Genomic DNA, 24144 nt, shown 5'->3' on the forward strand with positions numbered 1-24144 from the left:
TTTTGTGCCCTTATCCAGGTCTTTGACGATAAATAAGGATAAATAAAAGTTATCTGCTTCAGTGAAACTTACTTTTATGAGTGAATGTTCAAGGCGTTCTTCTACTGGCCTTGTACGCCATTCATCAGTAACAACAGCAGCAGATGCGGTCTTACTGTGTTTCTGAGCATATTCCAAAAGTTTTTCAGTAGCATTTGGGTCTCTATTCCACATAATATCTTCAGCTAATTTCAACAGCTTTGGATCAATATCATCATACACGGGAAGAGCCCCAGCATTGACAATACCCATATCCATTCCAGCCTTTAAAATAAATTATTTTAGCTCAACTAATTTAGAGCGTAAATTGATTAATAAGATTAATAAATACAAAAAAAGAACACTTGTTGTATTGTGCATACACAAACACTGTAAAATTTGGTGTATCAGCTTAATATAAGAGCTTAGTATTAAGGGTTTATGTTCCCTATGCATGTTTTCGGCATATTATCTTTCTGCAGTTCTGCAGCTTTGGTATCAAACAGTTCGTGGTAACGAACTGTAAGCAAGGAGCGACCCGGCTCAATAGTAACCGAAACTCTAAATAAACGAATTTTGATACCAATAGATACATCAAAAGAATCAGATTTTTATGCTGATTTCAAATATATACGTTTCATCAAGTTTAGTCTTACCCATCAAAAGTTACGCGCGAGAAAATTTGCCTTATTTTCGAAAAAAGAGGGAAACACCCCTAAAAGGTCATAGAGCCTTAATGAAGTCATAGAACTTTAATTACACCATCATCTTCAACGTATCAGAGAACCCTACTGTAGAGGTTTTAAGTTCTTATCTGCTAAAATGTGGAATTTTGTATTTTTTGCCAGAAGAAAGATCATGGATGCGTGTTTATTTGTTGTTTTTTCTTTTCTTTTTTTTTTCAGGGGTGATCGTATCAACCCAGTGGTCCTAGAATATCGCGGGAAGGCTCATTCGAACGGAAATTAAAAGTTATAGTGTCCTTTTCAAGTGACCCAAAAAATGGAGGGCACGTAGGGTCCCTCCCACGCTCATTTTTTCCCAAAGTCACCCGATCAAAATTTTGAGATAGCCATTTTGTCCAGCATAGTAAAAAAATATAATAACTATGTCTCTGATGATGACTTAATCCCCAACAGTCCCCGGGGGAAGGGCTGCAAGTTATGAACTAGTGGGGGCAGAGGGATCGGGGTTTACGTGAGAGTATCTTTCTATGGAGGAAGTTTTCATGGGGGAAGGGACATTGCTATGAAGAGGGCGCCGGATTTCCCAGCATTATTTGAAAAAAAAACGATCACAAATTAAATAAAAAAAAAACAAGTTTTCAACTGAGAAACTTTTCAACATCAAAACTTAAAACGAACAGAAACTATTACGTAAATGATTGGGTTCGCCCCCTAGTCAATACCTCGCTCTTTACGTTAAAGTTTTTTTTAGTACTTTCGTAAGAGCAATTTATTCTAATTAAAGGCCTTTGTGATTAAAAGGTCCTTCTTAAAGAATTTGAACAAAAAATTCGAACTTTAGCGTAAAGAGTGAGGTATTGACTAGGGGGAAACACCCCTAATATACGTAATAAAAATATACGAATATAGAAGTTCGTTACTTAAGTTAATTTGTTTTTTACGCATATTTATTACTAATAAAAAACGTTCGTAAATAAAATTAAACAAATTTCGAGAAAGCAATTTAGCCAAAAAAAGGAAAATTAATACGCAAATTTTGTTTTAGTTATTCATGTACGGTAGCCAAAATCAAAACCTGCATTAATTTAAAAACGTTCAGAAATTAAATAAAAAAAACAATTTTTTTTAACTGCAAGTAAGGAGCAACATTAAAACTTAAAACGAACAGAAATTATTCCGTATATGAAAGGGGTTTTCCCCTCCCCAATGCCTCGCTCTTTAGGCTAAAGTTTGACTCTTTCTCACAACTCTTTTGTTTAAAACAATAAAAAACTTTAGCATAAAGAACGAGGCGTGGAGGAGGGGACAGCCCCTTTCATATACGGAATAATTTCTTTTCGTTTTAAGTTTCAATGTCGCTCCTTACTTTCAGTTAAAAAACATGTTTATTTTATTGTATTGTACATGGTTAGTTCACTTTCTAAAACAAAATCAACATAATATCATAATTCTGGCATGTTGCACAGATATACGTGGAGCAAATGGATCTAACGATAGAAGTATCTTCTCCTTTCGGTGCCAGCTCTAGACTTGTCACAAAGTGGCATGCATTACAGGGAACATACAGCTTAATGGAATCTTTTTTAAACAGAGCCAGCTCGAGCTGCGTGCCCCTTCATTTGTCTATAATTTAGAGTTTTGACTCTCATCTAATATAAAATATGAAACACTCAGACCCTATATTTTAACCTTTCGAATGCATTAGCTTTTTTTTCCTTTCTTATATTGTAATTATTATATTATTATTACATTGTATAATTATTATAACGATATAATTATTATATTATATAATTATAAAATTATTATATTATACTATTATATTATAAAAATCCAGTAGCTTTTTTTTCCTTTCTTATATTGTAATTATTATATTATTATTGAGATTATATTATGTAATATAATATAATATATTACATTATATTATGTAATGTAATTATTATATTATATTGTAATTATTATATTATTAATGAGAATGAGTTCCGGCCGTAAAATTAGAAACGATTATAATTAAATTACAGATTAAAATGATTAGATGATCATTATAAGTAGCTATAGGCGTATATTGCAGCTTAGGGCAAATTTAAGATTAAAAATAACCTAAATTTAAATCAACAGCAGCCAACAAATTTTTTCTCGTAATATAGCTTACTTGTGTTGTTGTGCAACTACATAAGGCTTAATTGTTTTTCAGCTAACGGCAAAGTCTGTCGAACGACAAACACAGAAAAGGCTGTAGCGTACACATTTCTATGAAGACGGGAAATTATTTTTTTTTATTTCCACCATTACAACACAAAATCCGAAGTCACCAAGAGCCCAACCACCCCTTCTCCTAACGAAACTGTCACTGAAATTCTCAGCTCAATCTCCATGACGAGGACAAAACAAGGACCCCAAATATTGGGGGGTTTAATGCTCTACTATCCGAGTTAGCGAGGCTCGGTAATTGGTTTTAAACTTTTGATACATTAGTCTACTGAAATAAACGGGTTTTATACTAATTGGTTATGCTAGTTACTGACAATTACCAATTATATAAAGTACGGTCACTTTAATATTCCTTATCCTTGCAATGAAAAATTACTTTACAATACAGTATTCGTATTACAATAAAATTACTTCTAAGAGAGCAATTCAACAAAACCGGAATAAGCAAATAAGTTTTATTGAGCTTAACAAGAATATTTGATTTCGTGTTTAGTGTTCTTACCTCCATTTAAAAATGCCGAATAAAATGAGAATACATGGAAGAAGCTATAAACAAGTTTATCAAGCCTAAAGATTACCAATAATCATAAGAAAGAAAAGAAGAAACAACCAAAAGAAAATATTTGAAATTCGCAATATATAAACTCGCATCATCCACCGTCCTAACAAAACCATTAGCTAACAATTTAAGCCTATAATATTATACAGTTCCATCAAAAAATGATTCAAGTAATAAAGCAGCCGTTGAAGCTTTTCCAAATGAGAAATTTTTGCCGAAACTTCCAAAGTTGTGCAATCAATAAGCTACAATTTCAAACAAGTTCTGCAAGTCGCATAAAATCTAGCATTCCTTTTTCATTTATTAGTTCCTTTCATGTATCAGCTAGCATCCCATTTAGAACTGACTTCAACTTATATTAAACGAGCCTACATAATATAATAACTACAATATAATATAATAATTATATAATAATAATAATTATATAATATAATAATTACAATATAAGAAAGAATAAAAAATACTGGATTTTTATAATATAATAGTATAATATAATAATTTTATAATAAAATAATATAATAATTATATCGTTATAATAATTATACAATATAATAATAATATAATAATTACAATATAAGAAAGAAAAAAAAGCTACTGGATTTTTATAATATAATAGTATAATATAATAATTTTATAATAATATAATATAATAGTATAATATAATAATTTTATAATAATATAATATAATAATTATATCGTTATAATAATTATACAATATAATTGATAAATTAAACAAAAACTTACCAAGTTTGAAGTTTTATTGTAATTCTACTCCAAAGAAGGAGCGCCAGCGTAGCTGAGAGTTCAACTGAGAGATAGACGCGTGCAATCGCCTCGATTGACCAAAACAACACCAGTATTTTAAAGTCATTATAATATGCAATGGTTAAGCTCATGATGAAACGCTGAGAGGTCAAAGGGAAAGGAAATTGGGAGGGCAGTTGAACTCTCAGCTATGCTGGCGCTCCTTCTTTGGAGTAGAATTACAATAAAACTTCAAACTTGGTAAGTTTTTGTTTAATTTATCAATTCTACTCCAAAAGGAGCGCCTTAGCTCCGCCTTCGAGTTCAACTGAGATTTTAAAGTTCAGCATGAGCTATACCAATACTAATGATGAATAATTAAAAGAGGCTGTTGTACAAAATTCATTTATAGGAAGATATTTCAAATATAACAAATTACAGTGAATATATTCAAAAGACAGATAACTGCTGACCACTTTCAATTGGTTTATTATAAAACCTTGCAAACGTTTTGGTATTTGTTCAGCCTACATATTTTATGAATTGATCTGCATTAATTCCTCTTGCTTTAAGGTGGGACGTTGAGGCAGACCTTGTGCTATGAGCACCATAAACACTGATATCTATACCTGCAAGAAATAAAACTTCTTTTATCCATCTAGAAATAGATGACTTGGACGCAGCAGTATGAGGCTTACGATATGTAAGAAAAAGTGCGTCGTGTCTATTTGGATATTATGTCATTCTAATATAACTAGCTAGGTGCGTCGCCAGCCCCAGGGACGACTCTTGAAAAGGCCGAAATTTAATTACTGATTTGTGGTTGTCCGGTTTCGATGTTTTTAACAACACATTGGTTTGAAAATCAAAACTTCCATCGTCATTATGTACCATATTACTAAGTGATAAAGTGGCCAAAAACTTAGCTTTTTCACAAGCTTATAAAATCAATAAAACTGCTAATTTTTGTGTTAGTGTCTTTAATTGAAGATTTTTGATATCCCAAGCTGGCAGTCTAAAGAGATCGAATACACATTTTACATCCCAAATACTTGAAATCTTGGGTAGACTAGGCCATCTATTAAAGACACCTCTCATAAACGTCTTGGTGATGTGATTACTGCCTAACTGAAGGCTTGGTAGAATTGCCGATAAAGCACTCCTCGCAGTATTAATAGCACTGTATCCAACACCTGAGTGAAAAAGTTCCGAAAGAAATGTCAAAGTCTCCGGTAAAGTTGCCTCCAAGGCCTGGATTGTGTTTCTTCCACAAAAGTCGATCCATTTTTCAATGTAAACTTTGTACTGGCGCTTAGTTGAATACCGCCACCCATCCATGATAATATCGACCGTGGAGGGAGAATATCCTTGGTGGTGAAGCCCTTGCCGGAGACGACACAAGCCGCTAGGTGTAACGTCTTGGACAATGGATGGTGCAAGGTCGGTTTCTGTGGGAGAGACAAAGTAAAAATATCATTTGGTAGAAATATTGGACTTCCTATTAAAAGCTTTAATAGTAAGGGATACCATATTTGTGTGGTCCAATTTGGAAAGATCAAAATACCAGTGGCCTGATCTGTTTCCACCTTCTGAAGGGTCCTCAGAAATAAACTGAATTGGGGGAATGCATAAAAGAAATAATGCTTCCAATTCATTGCAAATACATCTACGAAAAAACATTCTGGATCTGGTTTCCAAGAAACAAATGGTTTAATCTAAAAATTTTATTTAGTCACAAACAAATCAATATGTATCGATTGATATGCCAAGAAGTTCAAAATAATAAAAGTTTCAGAATTAAAATTCCCTTCTTCTTCATCACAAAAATTTGATGATGCCTTATCCGCAATTTTAGCAAACTCATGCACATGTTCTGCAGATATCCACCCTTTCCCCTGCAATACTACCTGCCAGACCTTGTTTGCGAAATAATTAAAAAATTTAGATTTTGATCCTCCCATTTTATTTATATAAGCTACTGTGGTTATATTGTCAGAACGCAGCCGAACATGCATGCCTTTAATATCATGGGCAAAACATTTTAATCCCAGATAAACGGCCTTCGTTTCTAAGACATTGATATCAAATCTCTTCTCTTCTGAGGACCATTCACCTGTGGCCGTTTTCATGGAATGTTCATCCATGAGTGCCCAACCTAGTTTCAACGCATCACTACACAAATATTTGTCAATTGATCTAGACTCAATTGCTTTAGAAGCATGATTGGCAATATCAAACCAGCATTCTAGTTCCGAATTTACATTAGATGTTAAAATTATCCTAGCCGGAAAACCACCCTTCGCGTACCTTAATGCTTGAGTTTTCAACCATTCCGCTTTCCGGTAATATAAAGGCCCTCATTCTACTGCTGGAAATTTTGAAACAAAAACGCCAAGAGTTTCGGCCAATTCTTGAATCGTAGTCAATTTTTGACTAAGAATTTTTGAAACCAAATGTATAACTTTTTTAATTCTTCTTTCCGGCAGGATAATAAGCATTGATCGCTAATCTAACAAAAAGACCAGAAATTCTATTTGTTGGCTTGGAATAAGAACTGACTTTCCCGGGTGAATCACAAACCCCAGCTCTGACAGTAATTTCGCTCTTTCATAGACATTATTTTGACATTCTAAATATGACCTTCCCAGAAGGAGAGAATCGTCTAAACACGTAACTGACAAATACCCTTTTCTTCGAAGCAGAGAGATAACAGGTTTCATAAGTTTCGTAAGAACCCTTGGGGCAGGTGATAAGCCATTCGGCATTGAAGTGAACGCATAACAAAGGTCAACTTGAAAACAAAGCCACATTTTATCAACAAAATCAACAGGGAATTAATAATAAAAATCGACTAGGTCAATAGAGGCCACATAGCAATTTTTTGTTATTAAAAGAACCGCAGAATGAACACTTTCCATTTTAAAATGGTAATATTTAATGTTTTCATTTAAATTTTTAAAATTAAGAATAAACCGGGTAGACCCATCATTCTTTGAGACTGTAAAAACAGGAGAAATACAACGTATTTCCTTTATTCTGAAGTCGGGTACTTTAACAATAACACCTTTATGCAATAAAATATCAACTTCTTTTCTTATAGCCTGTATTTCTATTCACCTTCGGAGGAACAATTTTTTCGGTATTTGCAGGCCTAGGGTGGTGCTCAAATAACTCTTTTAGCTTCACTATTTCCAAAGGCTCAGAAAAAGCTCTATTTGCAACTTTGGCAAGTTTCTTATGGATCTTGGGACCCTCTTTGGTACCAGAACGTTCTTCAGAATTTTTTTTTTTTTTTTTTTTTTTTTGAATAGAGCGTCATTTGACGTGTTTTCTTTTAATCTTCTACCTTTGTGCTATTCCGGAGAAGCCTTCCGCTTTGTGTCATGGATTTTTGTGGGGCTCCGAGAGCAAGATTTTTCGTTCCTAGAACTAAGTTCAGGGCTCCGAGAGCCATACCAAGCACGAGTTTGAAACTCTGGGCTCCAAGAGCCATTCGTTTGACCGCTATCACTCTCACTTGAGAGTATTCTGCGACGCGAATGAGCTTTATATTGCCTTCCACGCCTCTCACGATCATAATCTTCATCGACTAAATTGTCCAATAATCCAATCACTATCTCACTATCACTCATTATTTAATTTGGTCCGAATCAAAGCAAAAGCTAACGTCAACTGGTGTTGCTTTGGTCAATCGAGGCGATTGCACGCGTCTATCTCTCAGTTGAACTCGAAGGCGGAGCTAAGGCGCTCCTTTTGGAGTATAATAATAATATAATAATTACAATATAAGAAAGGAAAAAAAGCTACTGGATTTTTATAATATAATAGTATAATATAATAATTTTATAATAATATAATAATTATATCGTTATAATAATTATACAATATAATAATAATATAATAATTACAATATAAGAAAGGAAAAAAAAGCTACTGGATTTTTATAATATAATAGTATAATATAAAAATTTTATAATAATATAATATAATAATTATATCGTTATAATAATTATACAATATAATAATAATATAATAATTACAATATAAGAAAGGAAAAAAAAGCTACTGGATTTTTAGAAACTACAACGTTTTAATGAGAACAGACCCTAACACGTTTGTGTAAAATAATACCTACGCTATCTCCGGTCTTGCCAATGAAGCAGCTTATTAATAGATAGTCATCAATAGGTTCAGTCCGGGTAAAAAACTGAAGGGTTCCTGAAAGAGCTCAAAGCCTGAAGCTGTTATTTGACTATTTATTCAAGATAATATGAATTTGATACGGACTAATTCAGATCAAAGGCAAGTTTCCATATATTTAAAAAAAAAAGCATAGAAAAGAAAATTATACTTTAATTTAATATATTCTACCTTAATAGCATGATAGAGGAAAACTGAATGCATTGCTTCTCGGACAGCTTCCATGCCTCGAAAACTAAAAGATATGTTAGAAACACCGCCACTTATGCGACATCCCGGACAAACTTCCTGGAAATAAATAGCATGAAACAGCGAAAAGGAATAATAAAAATAAAACATTAAACAAATCAGAAAATATAATTCACAATCAGATTATTAATAGCAGTAAAAACTTAATTTCGTCAAGGAATTTTGCTAACTTTTACTTATGACAATTATCGTTAACCAGGCCAAAGGCCTGTGGACGACAGGCATACAAAAATCAAAAATCGTAGCCTATGCTTTTCTAAGGTGTGCTCCTTCCCCCAATAGCAAACCTAAATTCTCGTTACACCCCCAACCCCCAACCCCAAAAAAAATACTTTGTTTGAAAGTTTCAAGTCAATCCCAAGCCAAAAATTATCAATTGTTTTTGCTGTTGCTATCTCCCCTTACCACCACACCCCCTCCCGAAAATTCCTGAAAGTTTCAGCTCGATTCCTAGTCATGCCGTGGTGGACTGTGGTGGAAACCACGTATAGAATTTATCACATTTTTAATGAACCCTACTGACAGTCAGATGAGAAATGGTTGCTTGGCTTTGGGCTTCAGGTATCGCTGCATGACATTAAACGATTGTTTTCAGACACGAATGTTTTCAGTGAAATAGGCACTTACAGGTGGACTATATTTTGAGCTATTCTGGGCAATAAAAGTATCAGTGATTCATCTCTACTATTTTTAAGCACAATCTAACTATAACGGAAAAAATAAATACAGTCTGCTTTTTCCACCTTATACAGTGAAATCCCAGGAAGTGATTCAAACGATCACTTGAATTTGCGTTCATTTCTGATGACTGGGAAAACCAGCAAATATGAACAATCTAGCACAATCTAGCACAATCAAGCACAAAAAAAAACTATGACGAGGTCCAGATTATTACAAAAGTCAAAATTCGTTAATAATCAATAAAAAAAAGATAACTGTTTCCAATGATTTACTTGAAATTGCATTCATTTCTGATCACTGGGGAAATCATGAAACATGGAGCTGCATAGCTACTTGCAAATAATAATCTTGAATCTTTTAGTTGGAATACTAGTTCAAATTTAAAACCCTGACGAGGGATATAAGATAACAAAGACAAAATAGAGAACATCTATAGCTTTTCACTACTGAAAATTTTCAAGATAAAGAACTATTATTAACATTGTGTCTGTAACCGTCAAAAGGTTGATTTTTGACACTAAGTTTTACAAATTTTACAAAAGGTGTCTTTCTGAACAACCCTCTATGGAAATGACCCATATATAAGTATTTAGGATGCCATTATTTTCGGTTATAATTTATGTTTTTACTTGTCTACTTTTATTCCTAATGTTTTACGATGTGAATATACTTACACAAAGAACCATACAGATTTTAAAAGCAGAACTTTGTCCCAAGTTTACAGGGAAACAAATATTCACAGTGGCCAAGTAATACAACTCAATATCCAGATTTCAAAATCTAACACAGTTTATAGCAGAGTCCACCTAAGCCCAAACTCCAGTCTTTGCAGCGGTGCTAATACTTTTCTCGGGGGGGGGGGGGGAACTTAAAATCATTAATCCTCTAAAAAAGACAACAATGTATAAAAGAATATATGTCTTAATCAGCGTATATTAAATTACATTATGATAATATTAACAATTTATTTCACCCTCTTTACAAGCATGAAATGAACTTAGAGGAATACGAAAATACAGAAAAATTAAATAAAAATGGAAACAGTAAACTAGAAAAAACTCACAAATAACATCTGAGCTACTTAGGCAACACACTTAAGTTATACAGTTAAATGAAAAGTCGACAATTATTTTCTCGACGCTTACGTAACTTGTTCACAAGCTGGTCCATTTTCAAGAAATATCAAAAACGCCATAAACGCCAATTATGTGATATATAAACCTGGCTTCAATTATTCCTTGACTTGGAAATAATATTTCACATTATTCATTTTAAAGGAAAGTGGCAAGTTAAAATCCGGCATAGCTTACCTTTATTCTTTTGGTCGCTTCAATAAAATTAATAGCATATTCATTGTGTTCTTCCATTCCTGTGGCAATTGTCAAAATATTCGGGTCAAATATAATATCCTTCGGATTAAAACCAACTTTTTCAACTAGGATATCATAAGACCGTTTACATATTTCCACTTTTCGCTCGGTATCTGCTGCCTGTGAAAGGAAATTTGAAGACGTCATTGAATAAAATCATTCACCTTGAATATATTACTAAATTAGCTTATAATATATTACGTCAACAATTCTGTTGTCAAATAGCGTGGGTAAAATAAAATCGTAAATTAAAATGATATTAAGAATAAATAAACAAAGAAATGATTGGCCAATTAAAAAGAAATCAGGGAAAATGAGAAAAGAAAAATAGGAAATTGAATATTAAAGTTCTTCGTTAAGTCTGGAACAAAGAAAATGATGAGCCTGTTCTGATGTGGCCCGACAGCCAAACAGCTCGATTTCTGTAGTGCTTTTAATACTGAGTCGTGTCCCATGAATATTTTACTATTATCTGTAGAACCAATAGATCCACATCGGAATTCGAAGCCAATTAAGTTTAATACAAAGGTCTTAGTCAATGATGTTTGCTGTTTCATGAATATTTTACAAAGATTTTTTGTAAGGGCAGTACATCCACAGTGGACTTTGGCTTCGAGGAAGCTGCACACTCTATTATAATATTGAGTTTTAATATCCTTAAAGGCTTTATAAAAGTCCCCGACATATTTGTTTTATTTGAAAATTTAAAAAGTTTTCTTCACGAATGAAAAAGTTTCCATGAACGTAAAAGCAGGACTCAAGGAAAGCCAAATTGACTTCAATATCAATTTTCTTGGAATTTTCTTACAAGTCACCAGACGCAACACCGTAAATGGCGTTAATAATCCTGATTCTACACCGTAACTCTTGCAACATTCTATTGAAAGCTATGGGTAAACGCTACTTTATACAAGATCAATTAGAAGACCCATGCCTCTAGAAAGTTCCTTTGTCTCCGCTTAGATATAATTAACATACTTTCTAAAATATACATTTTACCAAATTGACTTAAATTCTACTTTAAAAAAAAGGAGAAAAGACGTTTTGCTAGCTACAAGGCCGTTTTCCCATTTACCACAAACTCAAGGAAAAAAGGCGTTTTGCTAGTTACAAGGCAGTTTTCCCATTTACCACAAACTCAAGGAGAAATGGCGTTTTGCTAGCTACAAGGAAGTTTTCCAATTTACCACAAATGAGAAAAGGCGTTTTGGTAGCTACAAGGCAGTTTTCCCATTTAACACGAACTCACTTGTGCTTGTACTTGTACTTGTTGCGGGACCAGACGCGGACGTCTCAACCGGCATCTAGAAGACTACGTATGATTGACTCCCATTTGTCGCGATCTTGTGCCAGCTCTTCAGCAAACCGGAGCCAGCAGCTCTCCCACTTTCTGCCAAATTTTCGAAATCAGCCAATGGGGTCGAGGTCGTTTTTGGCAGTTGTCCATCAATTCTTAAATTGACCACCAGGTCGCCTGCGCCAATCTGGCAATGAGACAGCTAGAAGCACTTGCTTTATGATGCGGTCATTGGGTCTTCTAAGGACATGACCAAGCCAACGCAGTCTTCTCTGTTTGACAATCATGGCGGCGGGTTCGATGTCACAGCAGCGGTGGCGCAAATCAACATTTGAGACAGCGGTGGTCAAAGACTTACAAATCATGGAGAGGAAGCGCCTTCAGTGGCCAAGTTTCGACTACATAGAAGAGAACAGATCCAACAGCCGCTTTATAAACAGAAAGTTTTGTCTTCATGCTGATCTCCCGCCGGATCCACAGATGGCGGCGGGGTTGTGAGAAGATGGCTTGGGCTTTGTTGATTCTGTTCTGTATGTCAAGGTCACAGCCTCCACGAGAGTCTATTACTGAGTCAAGATAGGTGAAGCTGTCAACTTTTTCTAATTCTTGTCCGTAAAGCACAAGCTGATAATGCGAATGCATGTTTAGGTCAATGACTTAAGTTTTTGTGGTGTTGATTTTCGTGCCCAGTAGCAGAGACAAATGTGCTATTTCATTTAACATTGCTTGGGCAGTTACTGGATCATCAGCAAGAGCGTCGATGTCGTCCCTGTAGTCCAGGTCAGACACGTTAATGCCCAATCCCATAACAACACCATCAAGACTCAAAAATACACTCTCTAGAATCCAGTCTATACAGTAGTTAAACAAAACAGGGGACGATATGCACCCCTATTTTACACCACTTTCGACAGTGAAGGACTCAGTTTTTTCGCCCAGCACTCTTACTGTCGGTTTGCAATGCTTGTAGTAGGCCTTCAACAGCTCTATGAATTCTACTGGCATACCATCTTCCAACATGATTCGCAAAAGGTTTTTGCGAGTTACAGAGTCGAAAGCAGCCACAAAATCAAGGAACATGTTAATTATGGAGAGCTTGTAGCGTTCGCACTGTTGGAGAATAAGGCGAAGAGTGAAAACCTGGTCAGTGCACCCTCTCCCTCTTCGAAATCCACATTGATTTTCACGTGTCCGCTCATCCCTTGCTAACTTGAAACCTTTTAAGCAAAATTATCGCAAATACTTTGGTAGCCGTATCCAAAAGTGATACCCCTAGGTAGTTGCGGCTGTCGCATTTGTCCCCCGTTTTAAATACTGGGATTATTACTGACATCTTCCAATCAGACGGGAAGGTCTACTTCTCCCATATCAGACTGAAGAGGGTTTCTAATTGTTCCGTTACAACGTGTGGTGACGCCTTATAGACCTCGGGAGGGAGACCATCTTCTCCAGGAGACTTATTGTTTTTTACGAACTCACCCTAAGTGTCTGAGCAATAACACTAACGATGAGTATAACTGTTATAAACTGGCTTAGAGATGATCGCACGGAGTGATGCATAAAACAAGAAAAAAAACTAACAAGAAAAAAAAAAAAAGACTCATATTGGAAAAGTAAAAAGAAGAAGACAGCACTGGAGCAACATGAAACACGTCTGCTCGACTTCATTGGCATTCTGAAACATACGCGTTACATTTAAACGCGAAAGCTACAAGTTTTAAACATTCCAAAAAATGGATGCGATCCTAATTTGTTTGATTGCTTTCCTTTCCTTTCTTTTTTTTACTAAGAGTGGCAATTTTTTTAAAATGAAATTTACGTTTAGAATTGAGCATGTTGACTTTTACATGTTCTTTTTAAGAATCAAGAAAAGTGACAAATGAAGCCCCATAAGAATTGCAACAAATCACACTTTTATTTTTTTTATTTCTGCTCAAATTCGACAGTCAATAATTTTCTATTCACAAATTCTTTGCATCCTGCCCCATCACGCTCAAAAGGATATGTTTTTTAGCCCTATCCACTTTCCTGAGAAAACACCAACAAATTCAAGTAGACTCTAAATAAAATTATCCCCTTTGCGGATACGTACATTACGTTTAACCGTCATGAACTACGAAACATTTATAATATCCAACAGTTTACAGCAAATAAAGAGAAGAAATTTTTCTTGCAGTAAAAAACAATAATCTTTAACTTCTTCGCAAGATCTCTCTTTTGACAATAAAAGGACTGATGAAACCTCTGAAAATGACGAAAAAAAAATTCGCACATGTTAAATAAAAGACATTCCATATAAAACATTTCAAAGCAAGCATTTCAAAATTTTAACAAGATATTAAACCCCCTGTCTATAATATAGAAACATAAAAAAAACATGAGATTATATCCACCAAATAGATAAAAATATGCTAAATACCTATGCTAAATACAAATACCTATAAAAATATGCTAAATACCTATTTCTCTGCTGAAACAATTAGCGCGAGATAATAAGCGACTGGTATGCTACATTAAGAAGCGGAAGGTACTACTACTTAGAAACAAAACGTGATATAACAGATGTAATTGTACATATGAATATCCAATAAGGATCCGGATTGCACATATTCAAAAATTAAAAATTTCAATTTTGTTTTTACCTAAGTTTTTTTTTTATCCTGCTGACTGAAGATTCTGCTACTCTTCACCTTTTAAGGTTGATACGGCTCATTGAATGATTGAAAAACCAAGACGGCTCCCCTCTTGGATCCGTAAACTATCGTTAGCACATAGCCAATTTACCCATTAAAAAAAAAAAAAAAAAAAAAAAAAAAAAAAAAAAAAAACCATCTTGTCGGCCATCTGGCTCGAATATAGAAATATGGTGAGGAGAGAGGTAAAAACATCTGGGACTCCTAACTTCTGTCCTGTTTGCAACAAAAAAGTGACAACGAACACTATGCAATGCTGCGAGTGTGAGAAATACGTTCACGCAATATGTAGTGACATTACAATAAAAGACAGACAGACTGATATAAAAAAAGGACCCAAGTGGTTTTGTCAGCCGTGCCGTGTCAAGCCCAAAAGCTTGACCCCAAATCAAACCAGCTTGACTTTCCAAGGTAAATTATAAGCATACCTCAAATCCTAATCCTGATGAAAAAACCTTGCCAACTAATGGCATATATTCAGAGAAACACAACTCCGTAGGTGGCACCTACTTAAATCTATTTTTCGTCGGAGCGCCTTCTAGCAACATTATTGATGCACTTGACTTGCCAATCAGCTCCTACAGATGCCGTTCGACAATCAACACAAGAATCAACACGACTCTCCCTGCTATTCCCACGAGCCGGTCTTCCAAGATCTCAACAGTCAGTGCCGATTCGTCCACAAATTCTTCTTGGCTGAAAAAAGTACTAGAGCCTTCCACTAGTATAGGAAACCACTCCTTATCATGGGAAGAAGTAGGAACGACACCCTTTGAACTCTACCAGAAACAGGATCAGGTCCCAGCAGCATCTACACCCGTGAAACGGGATGATAATACAGAATCACTAGCCTTAGACCTGATCGATGTTCTTTTAAAAAGCGTTCAAGATCAGAATCAAATCATAAATGAGCAAAAATTGTTGATTGCTCAACTTGGCGAAACCAACGCAGCATATCAAGCCATCATAACCGACACCACAAAAATCCTACACAGCAACAACGATGCACAACAATGCAGTATTAGCTACAAGCTAGGAGAGGCCACGAAATCCCCCAAGTTCTCAAGTGTGGGCACAATGACTGAACCGCTCGAACTTGTAATTACTAGAAAAGTTTCGCGAATTGTTCAGTCAGTAGCTCAGACCGAGTCACGTGAAGTAGAAGCCTACACAGATAATTCCCATGCGATTCAAAACTCCCACTTTGATCCCTCTTTAACAAAAAATAGAAAGTCAAATACCCTAATGGCAAAAGAATTTTGGTTTTATTTCAAAAAAGGTCACTGTAAATGGGGATCAAAATGCCGACTCAGTCATGAAGAAATACTGCCGCCCATCTGCCAAGATCACCTAACAAGTAGAGGCTGCCTCATTGCTCCGCGAAATTGCGGAGGGATCGATCCTGAAAAGTGCAAAAATTCACGGCAGGTGCTTGCAACAGGAGATTACGCTGCAATTACTATCATGCAGACATCAAACCTACCCCAAATCCAAAAACTGACCAGCATAAAACAATAACATCAAAAACTGGAGACGTGCTCGAGACCACCACCCACCGGAAACAAAAGAATCAACCAAATGGAGGTCTCGAGTTTTCTACAGAACTGGCTCAGACACCACCAGCAAGAACCCCTATCAGAGTTTTCTCCAACAACAAAAGGGTTGGAGAAACAAAAGAACAAACCCCCACAACCCCAATCGAAAACAAATCACAACCGAGGGCGCAGCTACTGGATCTCATCTCGTTCAACTTACCATTAAAGGGATCCCCCTGGTCACAGCTTCGCAAACAGTCACCAATCGACGGTGAGACCTTATCTGAAACCAACCAGCAGTCTAGTACAGGAAACACTTGTTTAAATGCAGAGACAACAGCAAAATCTAATTCAAAATGCCTCACTATCCTTCCCACCTCAACAAGTACTCACGATCTGGGACTGGAGACTCCTGATCCTTCTTCCTGCAGCCTGGAAAGAGGGAAAAAGAAAACAATTTTTAATACAAGACCAATCCAATCTCACCGTTTTCCAAAAATAGCCCTGTCAAATGTTCGATCTGTCAACAACAAGGCAGAGGATATGGAAGTCTTCCTAAGGAAACATGACATTGACATCATGTGCATGATAGAAACATGGATCCCGTCTCCTACCTCGGCCATGATTGACGGGTATTCCTGTTATATTTCCCCACGCTGCAGTGCATTGGGAGAACCCAAGACGCACGGTGGTGGTGTCTGTTTCTACTGCAAAGAAAACGTGCCTCATAGGATTCTGGATGTTGCAGTACCAAAGGACCATGTCATCGAAGTTTCGTGGCTATGGGCGCGACCAAAAGGCCTACCTCGGCAAGTGTCATCATTGATATACGCCACGGAATATTTCCCACCAAGAGGATCATATCGGCGACAACTATTGGAATACCTCCAACAAAGTTGCGACTTCATCAGAACAAAATATCCATATGCAGGAATCTTTCTTTGTGGGGACTTCAACGACCTCAAGGCAAACTGGATCGAAAACTCTACAGCCCTGCATCAAATAGTAAAAGTGAAAACACGGGGAGGAAACACCCTTGATTTGATCTTCACTACACTTGGTGATTTCTACTTAGATCCTTCGGCGGAAGCACCACTGTCAACCAGTGACCATGCAACAGTTATATTACGGCCAAAGTCACCAATGAAACCTACTAAACCAACCCAGTTCACCTACCGTCCACTTACAGAAGAAGGTATAGTTGGCTACAGAGAATGGCTCAACTCAGTATGCTGCTTCCGCCTTTTCGAAAACAAAGACGCAAACAGCATGACTGAATTCGAGAGTACAAACGATTCTTCCCTGAAAAACGAGTTACAATTAGGGCACAGAATAAACCATGAATTACTCCTACAATTAAAGCAGCAATGGCAGAGCGAGACATGCTTTATGAGACAAAGCCACACTCTGACGAATATAAACGGAAGAGAAACATAGTAGTTAGACTACTAAAGCAAGCTAGACGTCTGTATGGACACCAAATATTTGCTACGTTGTCAGTCAGTAACCCAAGAAAGCTCCACACAACTGTACGGAAACTGATGGGACAGCAAAAATCTAAATCCATCCTGAGGGACCAGCAAGGAGAGAATGTAACCGCAGAAGTAATTAATGCACACTTTTCAAATATTTGCAGCCAACAGCCTCCCCTCAAGACTATGCCACAGAATGGTCCATTCGAAACCATCCCTATTATTACAGTTTCCCAGGTCCAAGAAAAACCCGAGAATCTAGACATTAGGAAAGCCTCGTACCCTGGTGAAATTCATATAAAGCTGATGCATGCATGCTCCCCCCCCCCTACTGGCTACACCATTGGCTATGGTGTATAGCCAGTGCCTACTGGAATGCATTTTCCTAGATAAATTCAAAAAGGCATTTATCACACCAATTCAAAAGAAAAGATCACCAACCTCACCATCCGATCTCAGGCCAATTTCAAAGGCCCTTCAAAAGTCTTTAAAGATTTGATTTTACAATGTCTAATAGCAGAAATAGAACACAAAATCGATCATATACAGTGCGTTTTTAGTCGAAGAAACAGTAGATCTCTCTCACTGGTAAGAGTACTTCATGATCTATTCGAGAACCTAGCAAATCCCGAGGCCCTTGCTAAAATAATCATTTCTGATATCGTGAAAGCTTTCGATCTGCTTGATCATGAGACTGTGATCCACGAAGCCCGTGCCCTAGAAGTCTCGCAGTTTCTCTTATGTACCATTGTAAGTTTTCTTTCTGGTCGTCAACAGGGCGTACAACTCGAAAACGGGGAAACATACAACTTCCAAGACATAGCGTGTGGAGCTACCCAAGGAAGCAAGTTAAGTCCTATCTTATTTTTTATAGTCATCACCCGACTGTTGAGGCAACACAAACAGAGGTATAAATTTGCAGAGGATCTTTCGCTAAGCCTGCTGCACTTCCTGTCACAAACACCCAATCAGCTCATACCCCTTGTTGCAGAGCTTCAACATCAAGCTGATCAAGTGAAGCTCCAGATAAGCCTCGAGAAAAGCTGGGTAATACATGTCAACTTCCTGAAGAAGAAGAAGAGCAAAAATGAATCTGCACCTCTCCAAACAAAGGTATCACATTAAGTGATGATCTCTCGTTTGGACATCACATCAGCCAGATCACAGCAAAGGCAGCTGGTTTTCTAAAACCCTTTGCAAATCTAAGAAGGTTTGGAATGACAGAGCAACTCCTTCTTTCGTGCTATAAAACTTATGTAATGCCCGTAATGATGCACGGCTGTCCTTCCTGGCACCCATCGCTTACAGAGAAGCACAGAAATGAATTGGAAAAAATTCAGAAGAGCCTGCAAAATAATTCTTGAGCCGAATTATAAAAACTATGAACAAATCTTGAGCCAACTCAGGCTCCAAACCCTGGAGAAATGGAGGCTTGAAATGCTGATGAAGTTTGGAACTGACATCCTGAAGTCCTCAACACACCGAGATATCCTTCCTCCGTTTACTTCATAGACCCACGCACACAAAACAAGGTTGGCAACTCTGAAACAGGCAAAAAAACTTTTGGAGTGCCTGCCTACACACTCGACAACGAGATTTCTAACATCCTTCGGGCCCGCCGACGTAAGGTTTTGACAATTGATTTTCTTAAATTATTTTCTTTTTGCAAAATTGCTTCGTGGAAGTTATTGTTGTTCAGGGTTTGCTGTTATTTATTGTTGTGCTTATAATGTATATTACCATTGGCTTGCATGTCTTGCATTGTACAGACTCTATAGACGTGTTCGGTTTATTTTACTGGCTTCAGAATATTTTCTTAAAAGTACCAAAGACAATGAAATTGGAATCTGATTGTTAGAATCGGTTAAGTAAGTGAAAACTTACACAGTCATATACATTTAAAAAACTAGGACAGAACGGGAATTTAATTTTTAATAAGACCTCAAAATTCAGTTATGCAATTTTCGCTAGTTAAGACACAAAATTAGAAAAAAAGTAAAAAAAATAGAAAAAACTGAAAATGTGGCACCAAGCTCGTCTCCAAGATTTTTTTTTCGTGGGAGAGGGCATTTTTTCTGAGGGGGTTTTACGAAAAACTCGTTACAAAATGCATGAAAAATTTGTTTATATGCATTTTGTTTATTTTTTGTAGGTTGAATGAAATTTTTGGGAGGGTTCAAACTGGCACCCCCCGGATACAGTCTTAAATGGCACAAAACAAAATTTAAGAAGGTGTAGCTTACTGTTTAAGCTTTAGTTGAATTTAAAAATCCTCGGACTGTTAACGTTTAAATTTTAAGGGTGTTCAAATAATCTTTTGTTTATATAATAATTTATCGGTTTTAAATCCATACACGGATGAAAGACCTTTCGCTAAACGCTGACACAGATATCGTGTATAGACAATGGAAAATTGATCTCAATTCCCCCGTGCCGATTTTCATAGCCTGAAAAGTTACTGCAAGGCCTCTCGTAGTTTTTATCTCAATAGCATATTATTTAAAGACACTGAACAACGTAGCCCCCTTGAAATCCATGTTTCCAAGTCTTCATTGCTTGGAAACATTTAAGAAAGAATAAGTGTACTTACTTGGCCAACTTCATCAAAGGCCATAACTACGACTGCAGCTCCATGTTTTTTTACATATCTGGCCTTTTCAAGAAAGTCTCGCTCACCTTCCTTTAAACTAATAGAGTTGACAATGCTCTTTCCTTGACAACATTTTAAACCAGCTTCTATGACCTGTAACCAAAATAAAAATACAAAATGCAATAATAATATATCATCGCACTGCATAATAATGTGCAATGTGGATATGTTTTTTTTTTAAACTAACAGAGTTGATAATGCTCTTTCCTTGACAACATTTTAAGCCAGCTTCTATGTCCTAATAAAAAAAAAGAAATAATAATACATATATTGTGCTACAACAATAATGCGGAAACTGCAAGGTGCAAAAATGAATATAAAAAAAGAAAAACATTTGAACAGTCATAAATTAACTGCCTCATTAAAAAGTCAAGAAAAAACTGGTAAATAAAAGAAAAATTAGAATTTTTTTTTTTTTTAAGTAGCCTATGCATGTGCTTACATATGCGTTTTCTTAGAGCGACACAAGCGAAAAAGAAAAAAAGGTAGTAATTACATTTATAGGTGCGCCATTTCTAAAAATAAAAATAAACGTTCAATCTCTAGTTCTTTAGATGCTTTCCAGCTTCTATTATTACAATCCCTAATTAAGGAAACATGTGTATATTGTAGCACCTTAAATTAAGTAAAATTCGATTAGTAAATACCTTTGCTGTTGACAGAGTATTAAAATGAAGCAAACAAGTTACTCTGCCTTCCTGGGGGTGTACACAAAAAACTCAAAAAACGCATACAAAATTTGTTTATGTACATTTTTGTTACGTTTTTAGGAGTCAGACAAACATTTCGAGGGGGGGCAAACCCCCTAACCCCACCCCCCACCCCACCTGGATACGGCCTTGCACCCCGTTAAAGACGGGATCTTTTTTCTATTCAATTGACTTTTTAAGTCAAACCTTTTGATTTCAATTATCTAGCCTTATAATGCTTGTACTTATGAAAACGAAGCTCAAACTCTACAAGAGATTCTCTAGAATATCCAAAACACCACAAACTGCTATCCAAATTACGATGGAGGCGTTCAGGTGCATTTCTAGCAAGACCGTGCCAAGGTGCATTTTCTACCATATATCAGCGTTACAGCCATTTGTATCCAGAGAGACGAGTTAAAGCCAGGAATTCAGTTCAAAAGCCATAATCTCATTCAGCCAATCGGGTACCTGTGTTTACTCCCATCATCAAGTTTTTTTTTGTCAAGCCCTGTGGAGAAACATGTCGAGCTAGACTTCAATTCCTAGATAGAGATATCAGGCCATACATACAATTGGGCCTGAGAGCATAGTTAGACATCATGGTGAAAGTTAGTTAAATATCCAAAACGAAGAAAATCAAAATAAATACGAGATGAAGAATGCTTGTGAATCAAAACCAACTGTAAATTTTAAAATCATATTCTCGAAAATATAGAGTTTAACAAAAGCGTGACAAACTCCCTATTTACACACAAACAATACAGGCTATAAAAAAGATGGATAAATTAAGTAAACAAAGCTAAGCTATAACTTACTGAGAAATTGCTCGAATCGATGCATATGGGTACTTTTGAGATATCTGGTTCGCTAGAAATGAGATTCAAAAAGCGAGTCATTGCGGCAACGCCGTCTAACATGCCTTCGTCCATATTTACGTCTATGACTTGGGCTCCATTCTCTACTTGAGTCTTGGCAATTTGAAGAGCTCGCTAAATAAAAAGAAGTAATTTAACTTAGTAATATATAACTTAGTACAATCACTGAGGCAGGAACATCGTTTCTGCCTCGATAGTCTCGAAACCTCAGTAGAAATAGAGTTTCTATAAACAGTAGGCATGGCAGATACTATTGTGGCGCATGTGGCTTAGGTAAGACCTTGAAAGAGTTTGACCTTGAATAAAACTAGAGTACTGTCCCCACTTAAACACATTTAGAATAGAATATACTTTGTTCAATAAAATATCCTGCAAGATTTTCAAGTTTCTAGCTTGAATATTTTAGCTGACACAAATCCTTACACTTGATTTGATGTATATTTATTAACTAGCTTAAACCACCAAAAACTAGCTCAAACCTCGACCATTTTTGGCAGAAAATTCAAAACTAAAGAAACAAACTGGAATTTATATTGTTTATTTAAGTGGAATATCTAGCATCATGAATTTACTCATTGAATTGGCATTGTTTGAAGAACTAGTTTAACCTGCCTACCAGTCCAGTGGAAAAGGCAGGCAAGTCTAGCAGCCCCAACCCCAGGGGCGCAATTGGGGACCCTTCAGGTTCAGTTTCTTTTTATCTTTCTGCTTGATGACTACATCTCTGCATAGCTGTGATAAAACCCTTCTAAAAATTGCTTGTGCCAGCCAGGAGATCCAATGTCTTTTGCCGCTTTGTTGGCTTGTAACTTGATTAGTTTAATTGGTATTACTTTACAACATGGGTGATACCTCATAAAAGAGCTTTAAGCCTCCTAGTACCAGAGGGATGAAGTCAAGCTGCTCCATCCAGTACAGTGGACCTGAATCTATTGATAAACAGATTGCTATGCTCATTTCACATATTAACACCCTAAAAACAAGCAGAAGATACTTGCAGAATCACTAAATGACCAAACCCTTAATTCTACTATGGCAGAAGTTTTCAGTTGGTTGAAGCCTCTATTAAAAACTTACCTTCGGTAATGCACCTGACGCTTTTGATGCTGACAACTTGGAAATCATTAAACAAGAGGTATGCACTAGCCTAAAAATGGATTCTGACGTGCTTGTTAAAAAATCACTTAAACAATAAGACTTGAGGATGTCAAAGCTTGAATCATCTCTTAATTTGCTTGACTCGGGTTTGTCCCAGCTACGAAATTCTCTAAAACCAATTCAATACGACATTGATCATCTGAGTGATCGGTTTGACCAAATAAAAATTTCTAATCATCTGATCCTATCCTATTTGGTTTCAAAGAATCCATATCCAGAAGCTTCTACATGCAAATTCCTTGGATTTTGAAGTACTAGATTTCCTGGTATTCCCGTGACTCAGAACGAGTTTCTGTTAGAAGCATTTGTTATATGTGTTAAACATGGGTGATTTCTTTTTCCTTTTGAATTCTTCTATTCTTAATTCAGTTATCTTTGATTAACCAAGTAGTACTGGTAAACAATAGGCACACACATTTGACCCTCTCCTTGAATCTGCGGTTAATTCTAGTTGCAATTATCGTACTACTATTGATTATTGTGATAAAATTATGCCCTCACTCTCTTTAAATAGTAGTTTTAATGTATTTTGTCTGAATGTGCGTGGGATAAGAGATAAGTAGGGTAGTCTGAAATCATATTTGTGGTCTGATAATTCTTGCCCTTTTTATGTAATAGGCTTAATAGAAACATGGTTATCAGATAGTGAAAATTTAACAGCTTATGATATGCATGGTTATATTGCTGTTCATTTCCCTAGAATGGTAACAAAGTGCTCAGGGGGTATTTCTTTATTTATAAAATCTGAAATTGAATTTAGTAGACGTTCTGACCTTGAATCCTTGTTTACATCAGTAGTGTCTAAAAGTAGGACAGTTCATTCTCTTGTCAAAATCTGAAAAGCCAGTTTGCATGTGATACTCTTTGTTCTATAAGCCCCCTCCTTTTCCAACACAACTGTTCTGCCATTTGCTTGATCAACTTTCTCTAAAGAACGTGTTTGTATTTTGGGAGATTTTAATTGTAATATGTTAAATGTTGGATCAAGTGATGAATGTGACCATCTTTATGATGTGTTTTCTTCTTCTGGGCTACTTCCTTCAATTTTTTTTCCTTC

At 36.1% G+C, this 24144-nt stretch overlaps 1 protein-coding gene across 1 annotated transcript in view; it reads right to left on the reverse strand.

The window, feature by feature from the left end:
- Positions 1 to 24144, reverse strand: part of LOC148950177 (methionine synthase-like) — a 94725-nt gene that overhangs the window by 43074 nt on the left and 27507 nt on the right. Inside the window, exons 9-13 of the mRNA XM_089092196.1 lie at positions 21870 to 22043; positions 20303 to 20455; positions 10656 to 10835; positions 8587 to 8703; positions 73 to 303 (exon numbers count right to left, since the gene is read on the reverse strand). Of these exons, the coding sequence (XP_088948322.1) occupies positions 73 to 303; positions 8587 to 8703; positions 10656 to 10835; positions 20303 to 20455; positions 21870 to 22043 (855 nt within the window). The remainder of the gene's footprint in view (positions 1 to 72; positions 304 to 8586; positions 8704 to 10655; positions 10836 to 20302; positions 20456 to 21869; positions 22044 to 24144) is intronic.

This window comes from Artemia sp. Qi Xiang Cuo, chromosome 7 (genome assembly GCF_049724085.1).
Source record: "Artemia sp. Qi Xiang Cuo chromosome 7, ASM4972408v1, whole genome shotgun sequence".
Classification (NCBI taxonomy): domain Eukaryota; kingdom Metazoa; phylum Arthropoda; class Branchiopoda; order Anostraca; family Artemiidae; genus Artemia; species Artemia sp. Qi Xiang Cuo.